At 41.3% G+C, this 15,285-nt stretch overlaps 2 protein-coding genes across 3 annotated transcripts in view; both read left to right on the plus strand.

Annotated features, from left to right (window-relative positions):
* The window catches only part of CMSS1 (cms1 ribosomal small subunit homolog), a 391,308-nt gene extending 383,257 nt beyond the window's left edge, over positions 1-8,051 (plus strand). For both annotated transcript variants that reach the window (XM_061193018.1, XM_061193019.1), the window contains exons 8-10: positions 142-229; positions 5,145-5,233; positions 7,453-8,051. In XM_061193018.1, the coding sequence (XP_061049001.1) occupies positions 142-229; positions 5,145-5,233; positions 7,453-7,536 (261 nt within the window). In that variant the 3' untranslated portion in view covers positions 7,537-8,051. The remainder of the gene's footprint in view (positions 1-141; positions 230-5,144; positions 5,234-7,452) is intronic.
* Positions 8,052-10,612: 2,561 nt separating this feature from the next.
* Positions 10,613-15,285, plus strand: part of LOC133093264 (cell cycle control protein 50C-like) — a 35,637-nt gene continuing 30,964 nt past the window's right edge. The window contains exons 1-2 of the mRNA XM_061193020.1: positions 10,613-10,804; positions 14,265-14,375. Coding sequence (XP_061049003.1) covers positions 10,613-10,804; positions 14,265-14,375 — 303 coding nt within the window. The remainder of the gene's footprint in view (positions 10,805-14,264; positions 14,376-15,285) is intronic.

Raw genomic sequence — 15,285 nt, forward strand, 5'->3', positions numbered from 1 at the left:
GCCCTGGAAGTTGACCCTAAACAAGAGTAGCCCCATTTGCTTTTTTACTTTCTTAGCTTTTAGATTAAATGCTCTAAATTGGACTATGATTGAACTTTCCAATGACTCTTCTTTTCTTTGTTCTCTTCCATTTTGGAATAGATCCAGGAGCAGGTAAAATTGCTGGAGAAGCGTGTGGTACACCTGGGTGTGGGAACTCCAGGGAGGATTAAAGAACTCATTAAACAAGGTATGAAAAGACGTAGTGACACTCCTACTCAGAGCTGAGTGTTTGCCTAACCCCCATGTGAGACTGGGAAACCACATGTGTGATGTAGTGAAACCAGACCTCTGTGCTAATTCAGGAGTTCGAAACTTAGCCTTTAGTCTCTAAAGCCAGCCAGCAGGTGTAGTACAATAGGGAATGATAAGGACTGTGGCAAACTGTGGTACTTATGCCCATCTAAATACATTCAAATTCCAGTTGCTTTAAGCAGGTTAGTGGGTCCACAATCTATTCCACCAATTTGCAGCCTCTGGAATTTGTATAGCTGAATGTGTTGAATATTTCCCTCTCACTTAATTGAGTCTTGGCTCCCCAAGACTCCCATTCCAATTGAGGGCTGGTTTAGAAGATATGTTGAAACAAAAATGCAGTTTCTATGGATGAAATACAATCATTCTAGAACAGTTCTCACGAATGTGTTTCTCTTTTAGTGCTTTACCCAGAAAGTATTCCAGACAGCATCCACCGGTGGGTTTTTATAGTTTGTTGATTTTCTCAAAGCCAGTAGCCTAAAAACCTGCTGACCTGCTGATGATCTTAGTACATGTTCTACCTGCCAGACAGATTAAAGATTTCTTTTAAATACTCATTTCCAAATTACTTGTTTAACAACTTTATTTTATAACTGCCTGGAGCTATTCCTGGATTTTTACGTATCTAATAGTAATGTGTTCATCAATATAGTATCTCAGTATAGAGATGGTCATTTGCAAGGAAGCAAACAAGAGCTAAAAATACTAGTGTTTCTCTCCAGATGAAAACCTTGGGTAAGTGAACCCACTATATGCAGAGGTCTGTGCAATTACAAGGAAGTAGCAAACTTGGTGGCCCCAGGCAAGGAAGGGAAACAAATATTTTTTGAGTTCCTACTTGTACTCAGTGCTGTGCTGAGTAGAAGTACTCATAGCATCCTTGCAGGCTAGCATTCTTATTTCTTATGAGAGAAAACTGAAGCTTGGCGGGTCACGTAGCCCCTCCCAAGATCTCTCATTCTAGGCCTTCCTGGTTCCAGGGCCTTTCCCCCTCAAGGAGCTCCTGATCCAGTTGAAGAGATAAATGTGCATAGGATGAGACTGACAACATGAGGCAGTAAATGCCAAGGTCCAAACAAGCACTTCTAAGTCCTATAGGAGTTGAAATGAGGGAGAGGTTGTTATGGTGGCTGAATCTGCAGGGAAGGCTTTACAGAGGAAAGGATCTTTAACTGATCTTTGAAGTATGGGTAGGATTAAAATAGGATCTTCGAAGTATGGAGATGTGAGAAAAGCATTCAGGAATGGGACAACAGCTGAATCACAAGCAGGCAGGCAGATACATGGGGTATATCCAAAGGAGACAATAAGTAGTCAATACGTGTTGAGGTTAAGAGCCCCTATTGCAGACTCAAATCTATGGATGCAAATCCCAGGTCCAGCAGCTTACCAGCTCTGTGACTTGGCAAGTTTCTTAACCTTTCTAAAACTGTTTCTTTATCTGAATGACAGAGATAGTAATAGCACCTACCTCAAAGGATTGTTATGCCAATAAAAAGCTAAACACAGTGAGTGTTACACCTTAAGAACTCAACAAATACTAGTTATTACTTTTATTAAAGAGACCACCTTTCTTGGTTGGAGACTTCGTGGGCTGTGGTAGCCTGTGCTTCAGTTGGAAAGAAAGTCCGATTTTGGAGGCAGGCCCTTGCACGGTGATTGGCTGGATTTTTGTCTTGTGGCCCTAGGAGGGTGTTGAAAGCGAAGGAGCAGATGAGAGGTGCTCATAGTCTGTCTATGAGACACGGAGGTGGGAGAGATCGGCTGGGCAGCTGGAGAGGCCAGGGATGTGCCCTCCCTCTCCCACAGCTCTGAGCCAAAGACTCACCTCTCCCCTTCCTGGATTCCACATGTTTTGTATGTGTCGCCAGGTCCCCCAGGCAACAGGGGCACTCTTCTCCATATTTAATATTTAAAAGAGAGAGAGAGTGAGAAAACGAAGTTGTCCAGATTGTTGAAATTATATTTCTACAGAGTTGTGAAAACTCACCGTGAAAGCTTCTTTCATCTAAGGAGTGGAAAAATCATTTAAGGAGCTGTTGATTTATTTATAATACTAATGAAAATAACTCTTCTGATTCTGATTGGATGAATGGTTTAATATTCGTTGACTACAGATGTTAGGCTACATACAAAGTGTTTAAAGAGAACAATTCCAGCACTCCAAAAACTGAAAGTCTAACAAAGCAAGACAAATGGCACGTAACTCATTTTATGTAGCTGTTTATGACTTAAGATGTTTATATATATGATATATTAAGGAGAGTTTCCAAACATCAAAAGATATTCCATAACATTGGGATCAGTACACTTACAGACAGAATTGTATTGTTTTATTTAATAAGGAAAGGGATTTTCTAATTATAAGAGCCTTTGTAAAATGCAAAAAGGTACAGAAAAGAAAATAAGTCACTTTAGAGGTAATGTCTTGTTAGTTAATATTAAATATATTTCCTTTCAGTCTTTTTTCTATGCATTTATCTATATTTTTTTATAAATGGAGATCATACTGCATATCATAACTTTATAACCTGTCTTCTCTACTTAATATATCTCATGAGAACTTTGCTTGTCATGAAATAGTTTTAATTTTTCATTTTTAATGGCTGCATAATATTCTATTGAGTTTTTTTCCAGTTTTGTTGAGATATAATTGACATGTAACATTGTATTGGCCAAGGTGTACAACATGATTTGGTATATGTGATGTGTAAAATGATTACTACAGTACGTTTAGTTAACATCAGTCACTTCATATCGTTACAATTTTTTTTCTTGTCATGAGAACTTTTAGGATCTACTCTCTTAGCACCTTTCACATATACAGTACAGTATTGTTAACTGTACTCACCATGCTGTACTTTACATCCCCAGGACTTATTTATCTTATAACTGAAAGTTTTTACCTTTTGACCACCTTCATCTATTTCTCCCACCTCTTACCTCTGGCACCCAGCACCAATCTATTCTCTGCACCTATGAGTTCATTTTTGTTTTTTGGTTTTTTTTAGATTCCACATATATGGAAGATCATACAGTATTTGTCTTTATCTGACTTATTTCACTTAGTATAATGCTGTCAAGGTCCCTCCATGTTGTCACAAGTGGCAGGATTTTCTTCTTTTTTATGGCTGAATAATACTGCTCTGTGTGTGTGTGTGTGTGTGTGTGTGACATATTCTTTATCCATTCATTTGTCGATGGACACTTAGGTTGCTTCCAAATCTTGGCTTTTGGAATTAATGTAGCAGTGAACATGGGAGGTGCAGATATCTTTTCAAGACAGTGATTTCATTTCCTTTGGATATATACCCAGAAATGGAGTTGCTGGGTCACAGGGTAGTTGTATTTTTAATTTTTAGAGAAACCTCTGTACTGTTTTCCATAATGACTGCACAAATTTACAATCCCACCAGCAGTACACAAGTTCCTTTTTCTCCACATCCTTGCCTGTACTCGTTATCTCCTGTCTTTTTGGTAACAGTCATTCTAACAGGTATGAGGTGATAGCTCATTGTGGTTTTGATTTGTGTTTCCCTGATGATTAGTGATGTTGAGCTCCTTTTCATGTACTTATTGGCCATTTGGATGTCTCCTTTGGAAAAACTGTATATTCAGTTCCTCCACCCATTTTTAAATCATATCATTTGGTTTTTTTCCCTTGAGTTGTACGAGTTCTTTATATATTTTGGATATTGACCCCAAGTTATATTGGTGTTTAGCAATTCTATTATGGTAGGATATTTGGGTTGTTTCTAATTTGTTTTGCTATTATAAGTAATACACAGTGATCATCTTTATAAGTAACTATGCTTAAGTTTCTGGTGTTTTATTGGGATATGCCAGAGAAGGAGAATTATTTTATCAAACAGTAAGCATTTTAAAGCTCCTATTATATAATGTCCAGTTGCCTTCCAGAGAGGCTGTACCTGTTTGCTGTCCCATCAACAGTCAATTATTTTTAAGGGAACACTGTCAACCCATTGTCTTTCTTAATTTCCATCATTTTTAATTTACAGAGAGAGTTTTAAATAAGAGGCATCGTAGTTATAAGAAGCATGAAAAAGTCTTTAGGGCAGAGGGGAAATTATTGAAATAACCAGTATTGAGGGGAAGTGCTGCAGGATAAAGGAAGGCTTCATTATGTTTCCAGGTGTGGAGCTAGCTTGGGGCAGTGGGCAGAACGTGTGGAGTGGGAAAACCTAACTGCCCAACTCTGAGACCTCTGAGGAACAGACAACCCCTAAGGTCCCCTCCAGCCCCACACTCCATAATTGTCTCTAGATAGACAGGAAGACAGCAGGAATGAGTCCTTAAGTGGTTTACCAGTCTCCTCAAAGGATAGCAGGCTTTGAATAGAGCCCATTCATCTTAACTTTCTTTTTTGCCTGAAATTAACCTCCCAACCCTGTCCTCATCCTTCTGCCGACTCACCTCTTCAGAGTCATGCAGACTCTATTGGACTCAACTCCTCTGAAGGGTTACTATCCCAAATTGCAGGATATGTCTTATCAAATCCCTGTCGGGAATGACACTTTACCCTCTGGGGCTTCATGAAATGGAGGCTTGGGATTGATTCTTTGCCAGAACTTGAGCATTTCACGAGCTTAGCAAGAGCAGCTTCCCTGCTTCCCTGAGAATCAGTGATAAGATTGTAAGGAGAGTAAGTCTCTGAGTGCTGCATTTGTTTTCCATCAGACAGGGACAGCACTTAATGTGCAGAGATTAGTTGCTGGGGGAGAAAAGAGCAAATGAGGCAAAAAAGCAACCAGAGGAATAAAAAATCATTTTAATAAGCTTATGTCATAAGTTCTTTAATGTAGCAACTCTCTCCCTGTCTCTTTCAGGTGGCCTTAATTTGAACCCCTTAAAGTTTCTGGTTTTTGACTGGAATTGGAGAGATCAGAAGTTGAGAAGGATGATGGACATTCCCGAGGTACCATGTAACTAGCAATCCAGCAATTGCCTTTAATCTTTTTTTTTTTTTTTTTTTCAATCTGAACTTGAGTTCAAACACAGCAATAAAGTCTTTGACATGGGGAACCAGCACATTCTGGCCTTTGAAATGATTTCTTTTAACTCTGAAGTAACTACAATTATAGAGGCCATCTCACCCCTTACACATAACTGTATCCTTTCCATGTGTTTTATAGGAATCAGCTTTTTTTCTTCATTAAATGACCAGTGTCCTCTGCCCCACTGGGGACCACATCTATACTGCATCTTTGAGAAACAGGAAGATCTAGAGGACTTGGCCTATTTCCCTGTGCCTTGTTTTAGAGACACAATCATCTTTGCCTTTTCATCCTTATAAATGCACTTGGAGGTGGGGAAGCACAAACTTGCCTCATTACCTGCATCTCCACATACCCAAAAACCCACTTACTTAAATTAGAGGGCTATTTTGGTTTTGGGGAGTGGGGAAATTTTTTTGATGTCTCAATGGATTAAAACCTACTGAATACTGAATAGCAACAGCATTAGCTCATTATATATTTATGAAAGTAATCCATTATCATCATAATGTGAAAAATTGAGGGACTTCCCTGGTGGCACAGTGGTTGAGAATCTGCCTGCCAGTGCAGGGGACACGGGTTCGAGCCCTGGTCCGGGAAGATCCCACATGCCGCGGAGCAACTAAGCCCGTATGCCACAACTACTGAGCCTGCGCTCTCAAGCCCGTGCACCACAACTACTGAAGCCTGTGCACTCTAGGGCCCGCGTGCTGCAACTATTGAGCCCGCATGCTGCAACTATGGAAGCCTGCGCGCCTAGAGCCCGTTCTCCACAACAAGAGAAGCCACCGCAATGAGAAGGCTGCACACCACAACGAAGAGTAGCCCCCGCTCACCGCAACTGGAGAAAGCCCACATGCAGCAACAAAGACCCAACGCAGCCAAAAATAGATTTTAAAAAATAATTAAAATTTTAAAAAAAAGAAAGAAAAATTGATTTGCCACCCACCATGTTATCATGTGACTAATCTTTCAATCTAGCCTGATGCTTAGAAGTAACTATTGGAGAGAATAGGGTTGTGCAGTAATAAACACGGCTGCCAGTCACCAACCAGAAATAAATCACGGCAGTAACTATCAAAGAAGCTTGCAATCATTCCTCCAAACATGTTGAATGAATTAATTTACTATATAAAACTATATCCTCAGAATGACCAAACCTGATTATAATTGACGGGCGAGTTAAGCTAAAAACCATTTTCTCAGTTCCCTGCACACACACATACACACACACACACACACACACACACATATACACAGTCTCCTGAACTGACTGGTTTGTTGTTTTTTTTTTAATAAATTTATTTATTTTTGGCTGCATTGAGTCTTTGTTGCTGCCCGCGGGCTTTCTCTAGTTGCGGCAAGCGGGGGCTACTCTTTGTTGCGGTGCATGGGCTTCTCATTGCGGTGGCTTCTCTTGTTGTGGAACACGGGCTCTAGGCGCACGGGCTTCAGTAGTTGTGGCACAAGTGCTCAGTAGTTGTGGCTTGCGGGCTCTAGAGTGCAGGCTCAATAGTTGTGGCGCATGGGCCCAGTTGATCCGCGGCATGTGGGATCTTCCCGGACCAGGGCTCGAACCCATGTCCCCTGCATTGGCAGGCGGATTCTTAACCACTGTGCCACCAGGGGAGTCCCCTGACTGATTTTTTAAAACTAGTTTAACCAACTTGATGTCAGGCACGTGAGGTCATATTTGATTATTTCAGTTATAATGTTAAACCTGAGTAAACCATCACTAGTTTTCTAATTATAATAATGAGGGAGAAATAGTATTCAAAAAAACCGTTTTAACCCATACTTATTTTTATTGTGATTATGTCATTATTAACAGTTATCCTGCATTAAAATATTGTGTATAGTCTATAGGCACACTTTGGATATCTTGAAAAAGATTTTTCTATGAGATTTTATGTTGAATGTTGTACAAACAAAAGGACATCTTAATGAAATTGATGTCTTATATAGTACCGCTTCCTTTACTTACGTAAATATTTCAACTCTGAATAAAATGCAAGTTTTGCTCTTCCTGATTCTGGCCATAACAGCTGCATAAATACCAGGGACTCCAGATGGTTGAATTTATTCACCAAGACCGTCTTTTCTTGATCTTAACCTTTTTTTTTTCTTTTCTCTCACTTAGATAAGAAAAGAGGTTTTTGAAATTCTGGAAATGGGAGTCCTCAGCCTATGCAAGTCAGAATCTTTGAAGCTGGGCCTTTTCTAAGTCTGGGTCCTAATGAAAATTCCTGTTTTCATGGTGGGATTTGCATGGCTCTGGCCCATTGCAAGCAGTTGGTAAATATCAGCTATTGTTTTATTAAGTTGATTGTATCACCAGATGGATCACTGGGAATCTTAGGTGGGGATTCTTTTACAAAAATGAATCTGTCCTTTGCCAACTCCCTTATATAATAAAGTATCACTGGCTTGTGTGTGATTTTTGTTAAGCAGACTGAGTTTTTCTTTCACCAACTGGCTTCTGATGTGACTGTGCAAGAGAGGGAAAGAGCATCTGGGCAGCCTCAGGCAAGCCCCTTCCCTCTCTGAGCCTGTTTCATCAACTGTGAAATGGGAATACTATCTTGCAGGATTGCTGAGGATTTCATGAGATGGTATGTGTGGAACAGATTTGAAACTGTGACGCCTAGTCCCAGTGTGAAGGGTGGCGGTGGTACTACTGGTGGAAAGAGCTGCAAGGATATGCGGCACTTTGTAAACAAATAAAAGACAACAATGTAACTACAACTGTCTTATTCATTTATTTAATTCTTTGTTTTGAGATAATTTCACACTTACAGAAAAGTTGCAAAAATAGTATAAAGAATTTCCATATTCCCTTCCCCTAGCATCCCCTAATGTTAAGGTCTTGTATAACTATAGTACAGTTATCAAAACTAAGAAATCAACATGGGTACAATACAATTAACTAAACTACAGGCTGTATTTGGATTATACCAGTTTTTCCAGTGATGTCCTTTTTCTATTCCAGGATCCAGTGAAGGATCCTACATTGCATATAGTTGTCCTTCTCCTTAGTTTCCTAAGAAGAATATATATAGTCTGTCACAGTTAATCATTAAAATAGTTCTGGAGGAAACATCTTATTATTTACATTTTATAGATGATTAAACTGAATCTCAGAAAGGACACACACGACTTTAAGTAGCAGAAGCAGAAGTCAAACCCAGATCTCCTATATTCACTTGAGGACACCATGGTTATCTATCTGGGGAGTCGGGCGTATATAACAAATGAGATAATAAAGCAAACAGATGCCATTACTGGTATATGAAGTCCCACATTCAGATATTGTGAAATGTTAAAGGAGTCCAGCAGCGTAGCACATCACACTCTGGCAAATCACATGCTTCCACACACCAGTGACTTGCTGCTTGTGCACCTCTGTGGGCTAGAAGCCACACGCGGGGATTCAAAGGATAGGGGAACACGTTCCATCCTGCAGGACTCTGGCTCAAGCTCAACAAGTTAAAGGAAAAAGAAAGAAAGCCACCACAGCATGAGAATTCATTCAAGCTATAGCTAAACTTAGCCCTTTGGGGGCTGACCCTCCCCCAAGTAAGAGAGAATTCCGCCTTCCAACTGAAACATCGGCTCTTCCTGCCTGATGACCTTCAAACTGTGACATCGGCTCTTCCTGGTTCTATGGCAGCTTTTGGCCTTCAAACTCAAACTGGAGGAACATCAGCTCTGCAGATTTTGGACTTACCAGCCTCCTCCGTAATCACGTGAGCCAATTCTTTATGATAGATCTATATATACATTTAGATCTATTGGTTCTGTTTCTCTGGAAAACCCTAATATACTCCTGTGAAACACCTTTTAGTTTGGGATTTTGGTTAGGTTGGTTTTGTTGTTTTATAAAAAGCCTAAGAAATACTGTTCTTGATTTGTTACTGTCATGACCCTTCTGGTAGGTGTTACATTTGTACTATAATCACACCGAATGTTGGAACAAGTACCTAGATTGCAAACATACCCAATATTTTGTAGGCCAACTCTGCACACATAATCTAATCTCACAGGCTGTTACTGCCTTTTAAACTCAAGTTCTTGACCATGTTTATTTAGTAAAACAAATAGCAGATGTGAACTAGGAGTGTTCACTGCCGTCTTCTCACACAGATCTGTCTGATACCAACAGCCATACTCGTCACCACCTCCAAGCCAGATTCAAATGGCTCGCTGAAAAGTCCCCATTGGTGTTCTGCTTTTTTTCCAGTTTTGCAAGGGAAAGCTTTGACTCTGAATTGGAAACCTCCCAGTGTAAGTAATTGCATTTGTTTTGTATTCTTTTAAACTAGGTAGATTTGCCAAAGTCATTGTCTTCTTTAATACAAAAATAGTCCAACATGGCTTCTCTGCCGAATGTTAATAAAAAAAGGAAAATTAGAAACTCACATACTACCTAATTTTTTTTAAATCCTAATTCTACATCTTAAATGCATCTTGAAGAGGAAGTAATTATTAATAGCGTAATGAAGATGATGTTAGTGGATTTTGAATAAGTGAAAAAAAAAAACAATAATACCATATTGCAATATTGAACATTTAAATGATTATCTATTTTGCTCTTCCTTCCTCTTGCATCATTTGGGCTACTTCAAAGCGCGTGCTTGAGGAAAGGTTAGGAGGAGATGTTTTTCATCTACACTTTCTGCCAGAGCCTTTCTTATGGATGAAAAAATTGGAAACTACTGAGATTAGTCTTCTGTGTTCTGCAATCCCTGTTTGCTTCTCCCTCCCTCATTATCACAAAGAGCAAAGTTAGCTGTAATCTGAGAGCATTTTCCCAACTTAGTTTATATTCACGTTAAGGGACAGCCACATTTGGGAAAAGCTGACAGCACTCACTTCTATTATTTGTATTACTCTTGAAGGATTTGGGCAAGTTCTCAAGGATAAATCCATTTTCCCCCTTTCAGGAAGGGTTGACTCGAATTAGCCACCACGTCCCAGAAATAGCCCGTTGTAACTGCTTCCCAATGTTGCCAGATGTTGGTTTATACAGACCTGCTGGGGACTATTCCTCCTAGGCATGGCAGTTAGCACAACAAGCTTTTTGAGCTTAAGTAAAATATACCCAACAATGGCTGATTGAAGGGAGCTGTGCTGCTGCTGAATATCGGGTCTGGCTAAGACATAATTCCAGGAAGCAGAAAGACTTTGCGGGTGCGAAGGAAGATTCACGTAATTCTCAGTATTACCATTATGAGGTATTACGCTGAGCAGTAATGTTATAAATGTCTCAGAAGTATATCTGGGTCACCCGCAGAACCACCATGAAGAGGAAATCCCAGGACTGCCAGTCCGGATTGCCAGACAACAGTGCCTTGAAGCAGCAGCAGTTGCCCGCCTACCGGCTACAGCTCTCAGCCAACAAAATCCTCTCCGGCTTTTTTGCCACAGGCGTGTTCTGCCTTGGAGTGGGCGTCATCCTTCTGTTGTCTGCAAAGACCATCAAGGAAGTAGAGGTGTGTCCCATCTGACTTTTTTGATGCAATTTCTAAGAATTTTCAGCTTTGGGACTATAAAGAGTGGTCAGTTTGAAAACCCAGCCCCTCGACAGGGAAGTAGATGAGACTGGAGCATCCCTTTGTCAGCGGGCAGGTGCAGATGGTGAAAGAGCCTCTATGTGGTGGCTTTGTTCATCCCTTCTCCCTCTCGAGGACAATCACTCTCACACTGGTCAGTTCAGCCACATTTGTTTACAGGGGCCTGGCAGTCAGGAGCTTTTTATGCTGGCAGAGTACCGAGCAAGTGACTGGTGGAGGCGGGAGGAGAGGCAAGACCAAATGACTGCCAGGGACCCGTGAATCATATTGATAAAAAGAGCGAAGAGCCAAAGATATAGGTCTTCAATTTTGCCCCACTTTCAAGCATTGTGTCTTTCCCTTCGCAAATAAATTCCGTCTGAGATCATCGCTTTAATCCAGGAAAGGCAAGAACACAAATCTTTCTGGCCTCTAAAGGATACTTAGCAAAATAAACCAAGTTCTACTCAGAGTGAGAAAAGCGGAAGTTGAGCAGTGAACCCCTCAGTTACAAGCCTTTTGCCGATTTGACAGCAAGCTGTTGGAGGATGAGAAGGCCAGTAGCTGGTCTGAGGAGGGGGAGCTCAGATCTGGTCTGAGGCCATGCCCGCATTTGGTCTAATATATTAAGTAAATGTTTCATGCAAATCATCTCTGAGCAGGTTATGCGACATCCCAGACCATATGACCTCCACTCTGAAGGCAGCCATGGAAATCTCATCTATTCCCTCTCCCCACATAGGCTAGTGGCAAAATTACCATGAAGGCCAAGTCTGTCAACCCTGATTTAACGTTCATGAGTGTCTGAAGGTACTCAGAGTTCTTCTGGGTGTGTAGATGAGTAAGGTTTGTAAGAGTTGAACTCCATCCTCAATGAGCTAGTGACAGAGTAAGTAAGGTAGTGTGTGCTAAGAACGGAGAGCTCAGCCACGGCTGGCTTGTTTGCCATATCCACAACCCCTTCCTTGCACGTCGCTAGCGCATAATAGGCACCCACTTACTGAAAGAACAGATTACGGCAAATAGCGAGGACTTCAAAGAAGAAAATTGCATTTCAGGTCCCACTCCTCCTACCAACACATACTCTTGCCTTTCCACTGAAATTTTATGTACCCCACCCCCCAGCTCCTGGCAGGTGCCCCTAAGTCCTCTTGAGTCCTCCAGTGTGGTAATGTAAACCACCAGGCGCCACCAAATGACAACGGCAAAATGGCAGGAGGGAAGTAAACTTGCCTTGTTGAAGGCGATAGCAAAGTAATTGGCTTACAAGGTTGATATTCATTTCCATAAAGTTCATCCTGTTTACTGTTCTATTTTCTCCTTCACCAACCCCTTTCTGGTTCTTCCCCTCCCCTTCCCATGTCCTTCCAGCTTCCTCCCTTCTGGGCACCCATCCCCACCCTCTATGAAGTGCAGCCTCCATTAAGAGACAGCAGTTGCTGAATGGTGTCACCTTAGCGATGTGAGGAGAACCTCACTCCATAGTTGGCCAAGGCCACTCTGCAAACAACTTTCAACAGAATGATTTTATCATGATGTTAAGGGGATTTTCCAATTGACTTTTCTTTTAAGCCACTTCAGATAGGACTGTTTCTAACACTTTGCTTTTATACAGGAAAATCAGAAACCACCCATAGAGGGAGATCCTCTTTTGCACATGGAAGTGTTTTGTTGCAATGGGTGGTAAGATGAAGTGTGTATCCCAGGCCAGTGTGGTCAACACACACCTAGTAGAAGAGCTCTGAGCTGGCTTTCCTCTTCTCACTTAGCCCTGGGGCACAACGAGAAAGTGCCCTTTTTGCAGTTTACTTTAAGCAAGAATGATAATTCCTGCCTTTCCAAAATTCTGTGAGGACCAGACTATGATCTTTGCTATCATTTTAGAGCTATATGTTTGAGCAGCAAAAGTAGACAGTAGATCAAAGACATGTTTCCCTCGTAAAATGTTTAGAGCTAGAAAGCACCTTGGATATCATCTACTCAAAAATTACTTGATCATGAAAGACATTATTTTCTAATTCAGCGTTGATAGAACTCTCTCAAGAATCCATGGAGTAGTGTGTATACTACTAAAATGACCTCACAAATCAATTAATTGCTAGCCAAAATGATGCTGATGAACAAAATGTGGGCCCTGGAAGTTAAGTATTTAACTCAGGATCAGAGACTGGCTGAACTAGCACCCGTTTCCTCAGTCACAGTTCAGTGCGCTGTTGATAGGTCTCAGTTAGATACAGCCCTGTTCTTTAACGGTTTTAAAAAATTAGAATGCAGTGTCACTAACAGAAAAGGCATCAGTATTTTTAAAAATAATAGTTCAAGTCTTGCTGCATACTTAAAGAATGATTTAAGTAAATATAAGCATCTAAGTACAATTAAGTAGCCTTTTGGCTAATCTTTAATTTAGTATTCACACTTTACCTCTTTGACTTCCAAACACCCAGTGGCTTTGCAAACATTCAAAATTCCTTCTTTCTTTCTTGTTACTGTTCTCTCCCAAAGTATCTAAAATCCCATTGGCAATTTACCGAAGAGAAAGCCAGTCCCTTGCTTCCCTGTTCCTTTCCCATTCCCAGACGTTTCTAATGACTCCTCAACACAGTGAGGAAAAAGCAGAAGCGACCAGCAGCACCTCACAGCCAGCCCTGGGAGCCTGGGATGAGCGTTTCCTGGAGCGGAAGGGAAATGCACAGCCTCATGGCCTCTCTCTGAGCCCCCCTTCCCCACTCTCCTTCCAGTTCCATCTTCACATAACTGAGTCCTTGAGCCAGAGCTCACAGGATTTGCCCATTCGGGACACACTGTCCTTTTTTAAAGAGTCCACTTACACCATTTTGCACAGAATTTAACTTTTAAAAAACAATATCACAACATTTTAAAAACAATTGCTTCACATACATCGATAACTCTACATTTTGGAAACACTTCTTTTTTCTATGTTTGGTCATTTTTAATAACTTCCTCTAGATACCATGTAGAATAATTCACTAGTATAAATATTTTCCATACAATAAAATGGAAAAACAGTGAAGTGACTTTCCCATAAACGCTGATTAGACTCAGGCTGCAGGCCCAGTTCTCATGAGTCACTGACTAATATTTTCCTAATGGTAACTTTTTATGATGGAGGCATAAGGCTTCATCACAGCAGGTTACATAAATATGCAGTAGAAACCCTGAACTCCAGGTAAGTGGCAAAATGCAGCTGGGTCCCAAAATGAAAGGCTGTAAGGAGACCCACTCGTCCCACACATCCGCAGAGCTGCCCTTGGTTCATGTCCCAGATAGCGCGCCCTTGACCTAGAAAGCTTGGAGACTTTGATGGACTCAGGACTTTAATTCTAAGATATGTACTCACATCCCTTTTTAATTAATAATTATTATTTTCCCTGCCTGACAGATTAATTACACAAAAAAATGTGCAAATTGTGCAAAACTGCGGGAAAATGCTGCTAATTTTGACAAAGAATGCAACTGCTCTATTCCCTTTTTCCTTCCAGAGACAATGAAGGTAAGTGAGATTCAAGAGCCTTCAATTGGCTATACGCTGCTCTACTCCTATTTAACATGTGGCAGTAAATTCATGATCTCCACCAAATGCTTTCCAAAACTGAAAATACAAGAAATAACGCAGGGTGGGAATGGGGGGGCGGGGATCTTATAAAGTATTGAGTTCATGTGCGACTCTCCCCCCCCACCCCCTTTTTCTTCTTTGGAATTTCATTCTTCTCCTTGTGTCTAAATTTCCGGATTCTTTACCCACCCAACTTTGTAACAATTCTTAACATCAATCAAACAGGTTCTATGCCAAATGTCAACACAGGAGGGGACCATAGAAATCACTGAATCTAACCACTCATTTTACAGTGAGAAGATTAATGGGTTGAGAGGTTAAGTGACTTGGCCAAGGTCACACAGTTAGTGTCAAAGGTCACACACCTGGGACTCTCCTTGCGTCCTCCCCTCCTAGTCATTCTACACATGCAGTTGCCTAATCCCTAAGGCGACTCTTGGCCTGGCTGTCAGGCACTGTGAGAAATGCCACAGAAATATTAAGAGACATCCCTGCTTTTGGGCTGATTAAAGTCTCATGTTAGTCCAGGTCCTCTGAGAAGCAGATGCCAAGACAGGATTAGACATGCCAGAGATTTACTGGGGGAACTGCCTGCGAGGGAAAATATGGAGGAAGCTGGAGGAGGCTGGGAGAGCTGTCAGACCACAACACAGCTCTGACCCCTGGGAAGGAGAGGGAAGCAGAGTAGGAAGGAAGGAGGGACAGAGGGAGAGGAGGGTAGAGAGATGGGGAGGAGGGGAGGGAGGAGGGAAGACAGGTCTTAGACTGCAGAGTATTCTTAAGAAAGTTTCAGCAAGCCCAACAGAGAGTCCTTGCCTCAGTATCCCTATTGCTGAGCTGTTGTCTG

The sequence above is a fragment of the Eubalaena glacialis genome, chromosome 6 (assembly GCF_028564815.1).
Source record: "Eubalaena glacialis isolate mEubGla1 chromosome 6, mEubGla1.1.hap2.+ XY, whole genome shotgun sequence".
NCBI lineage: Eukaryota > Metazoa > Chordata > Mammalia > Artiodactyla > Balaenidae > Eubalaena > Eubalaena glacialis.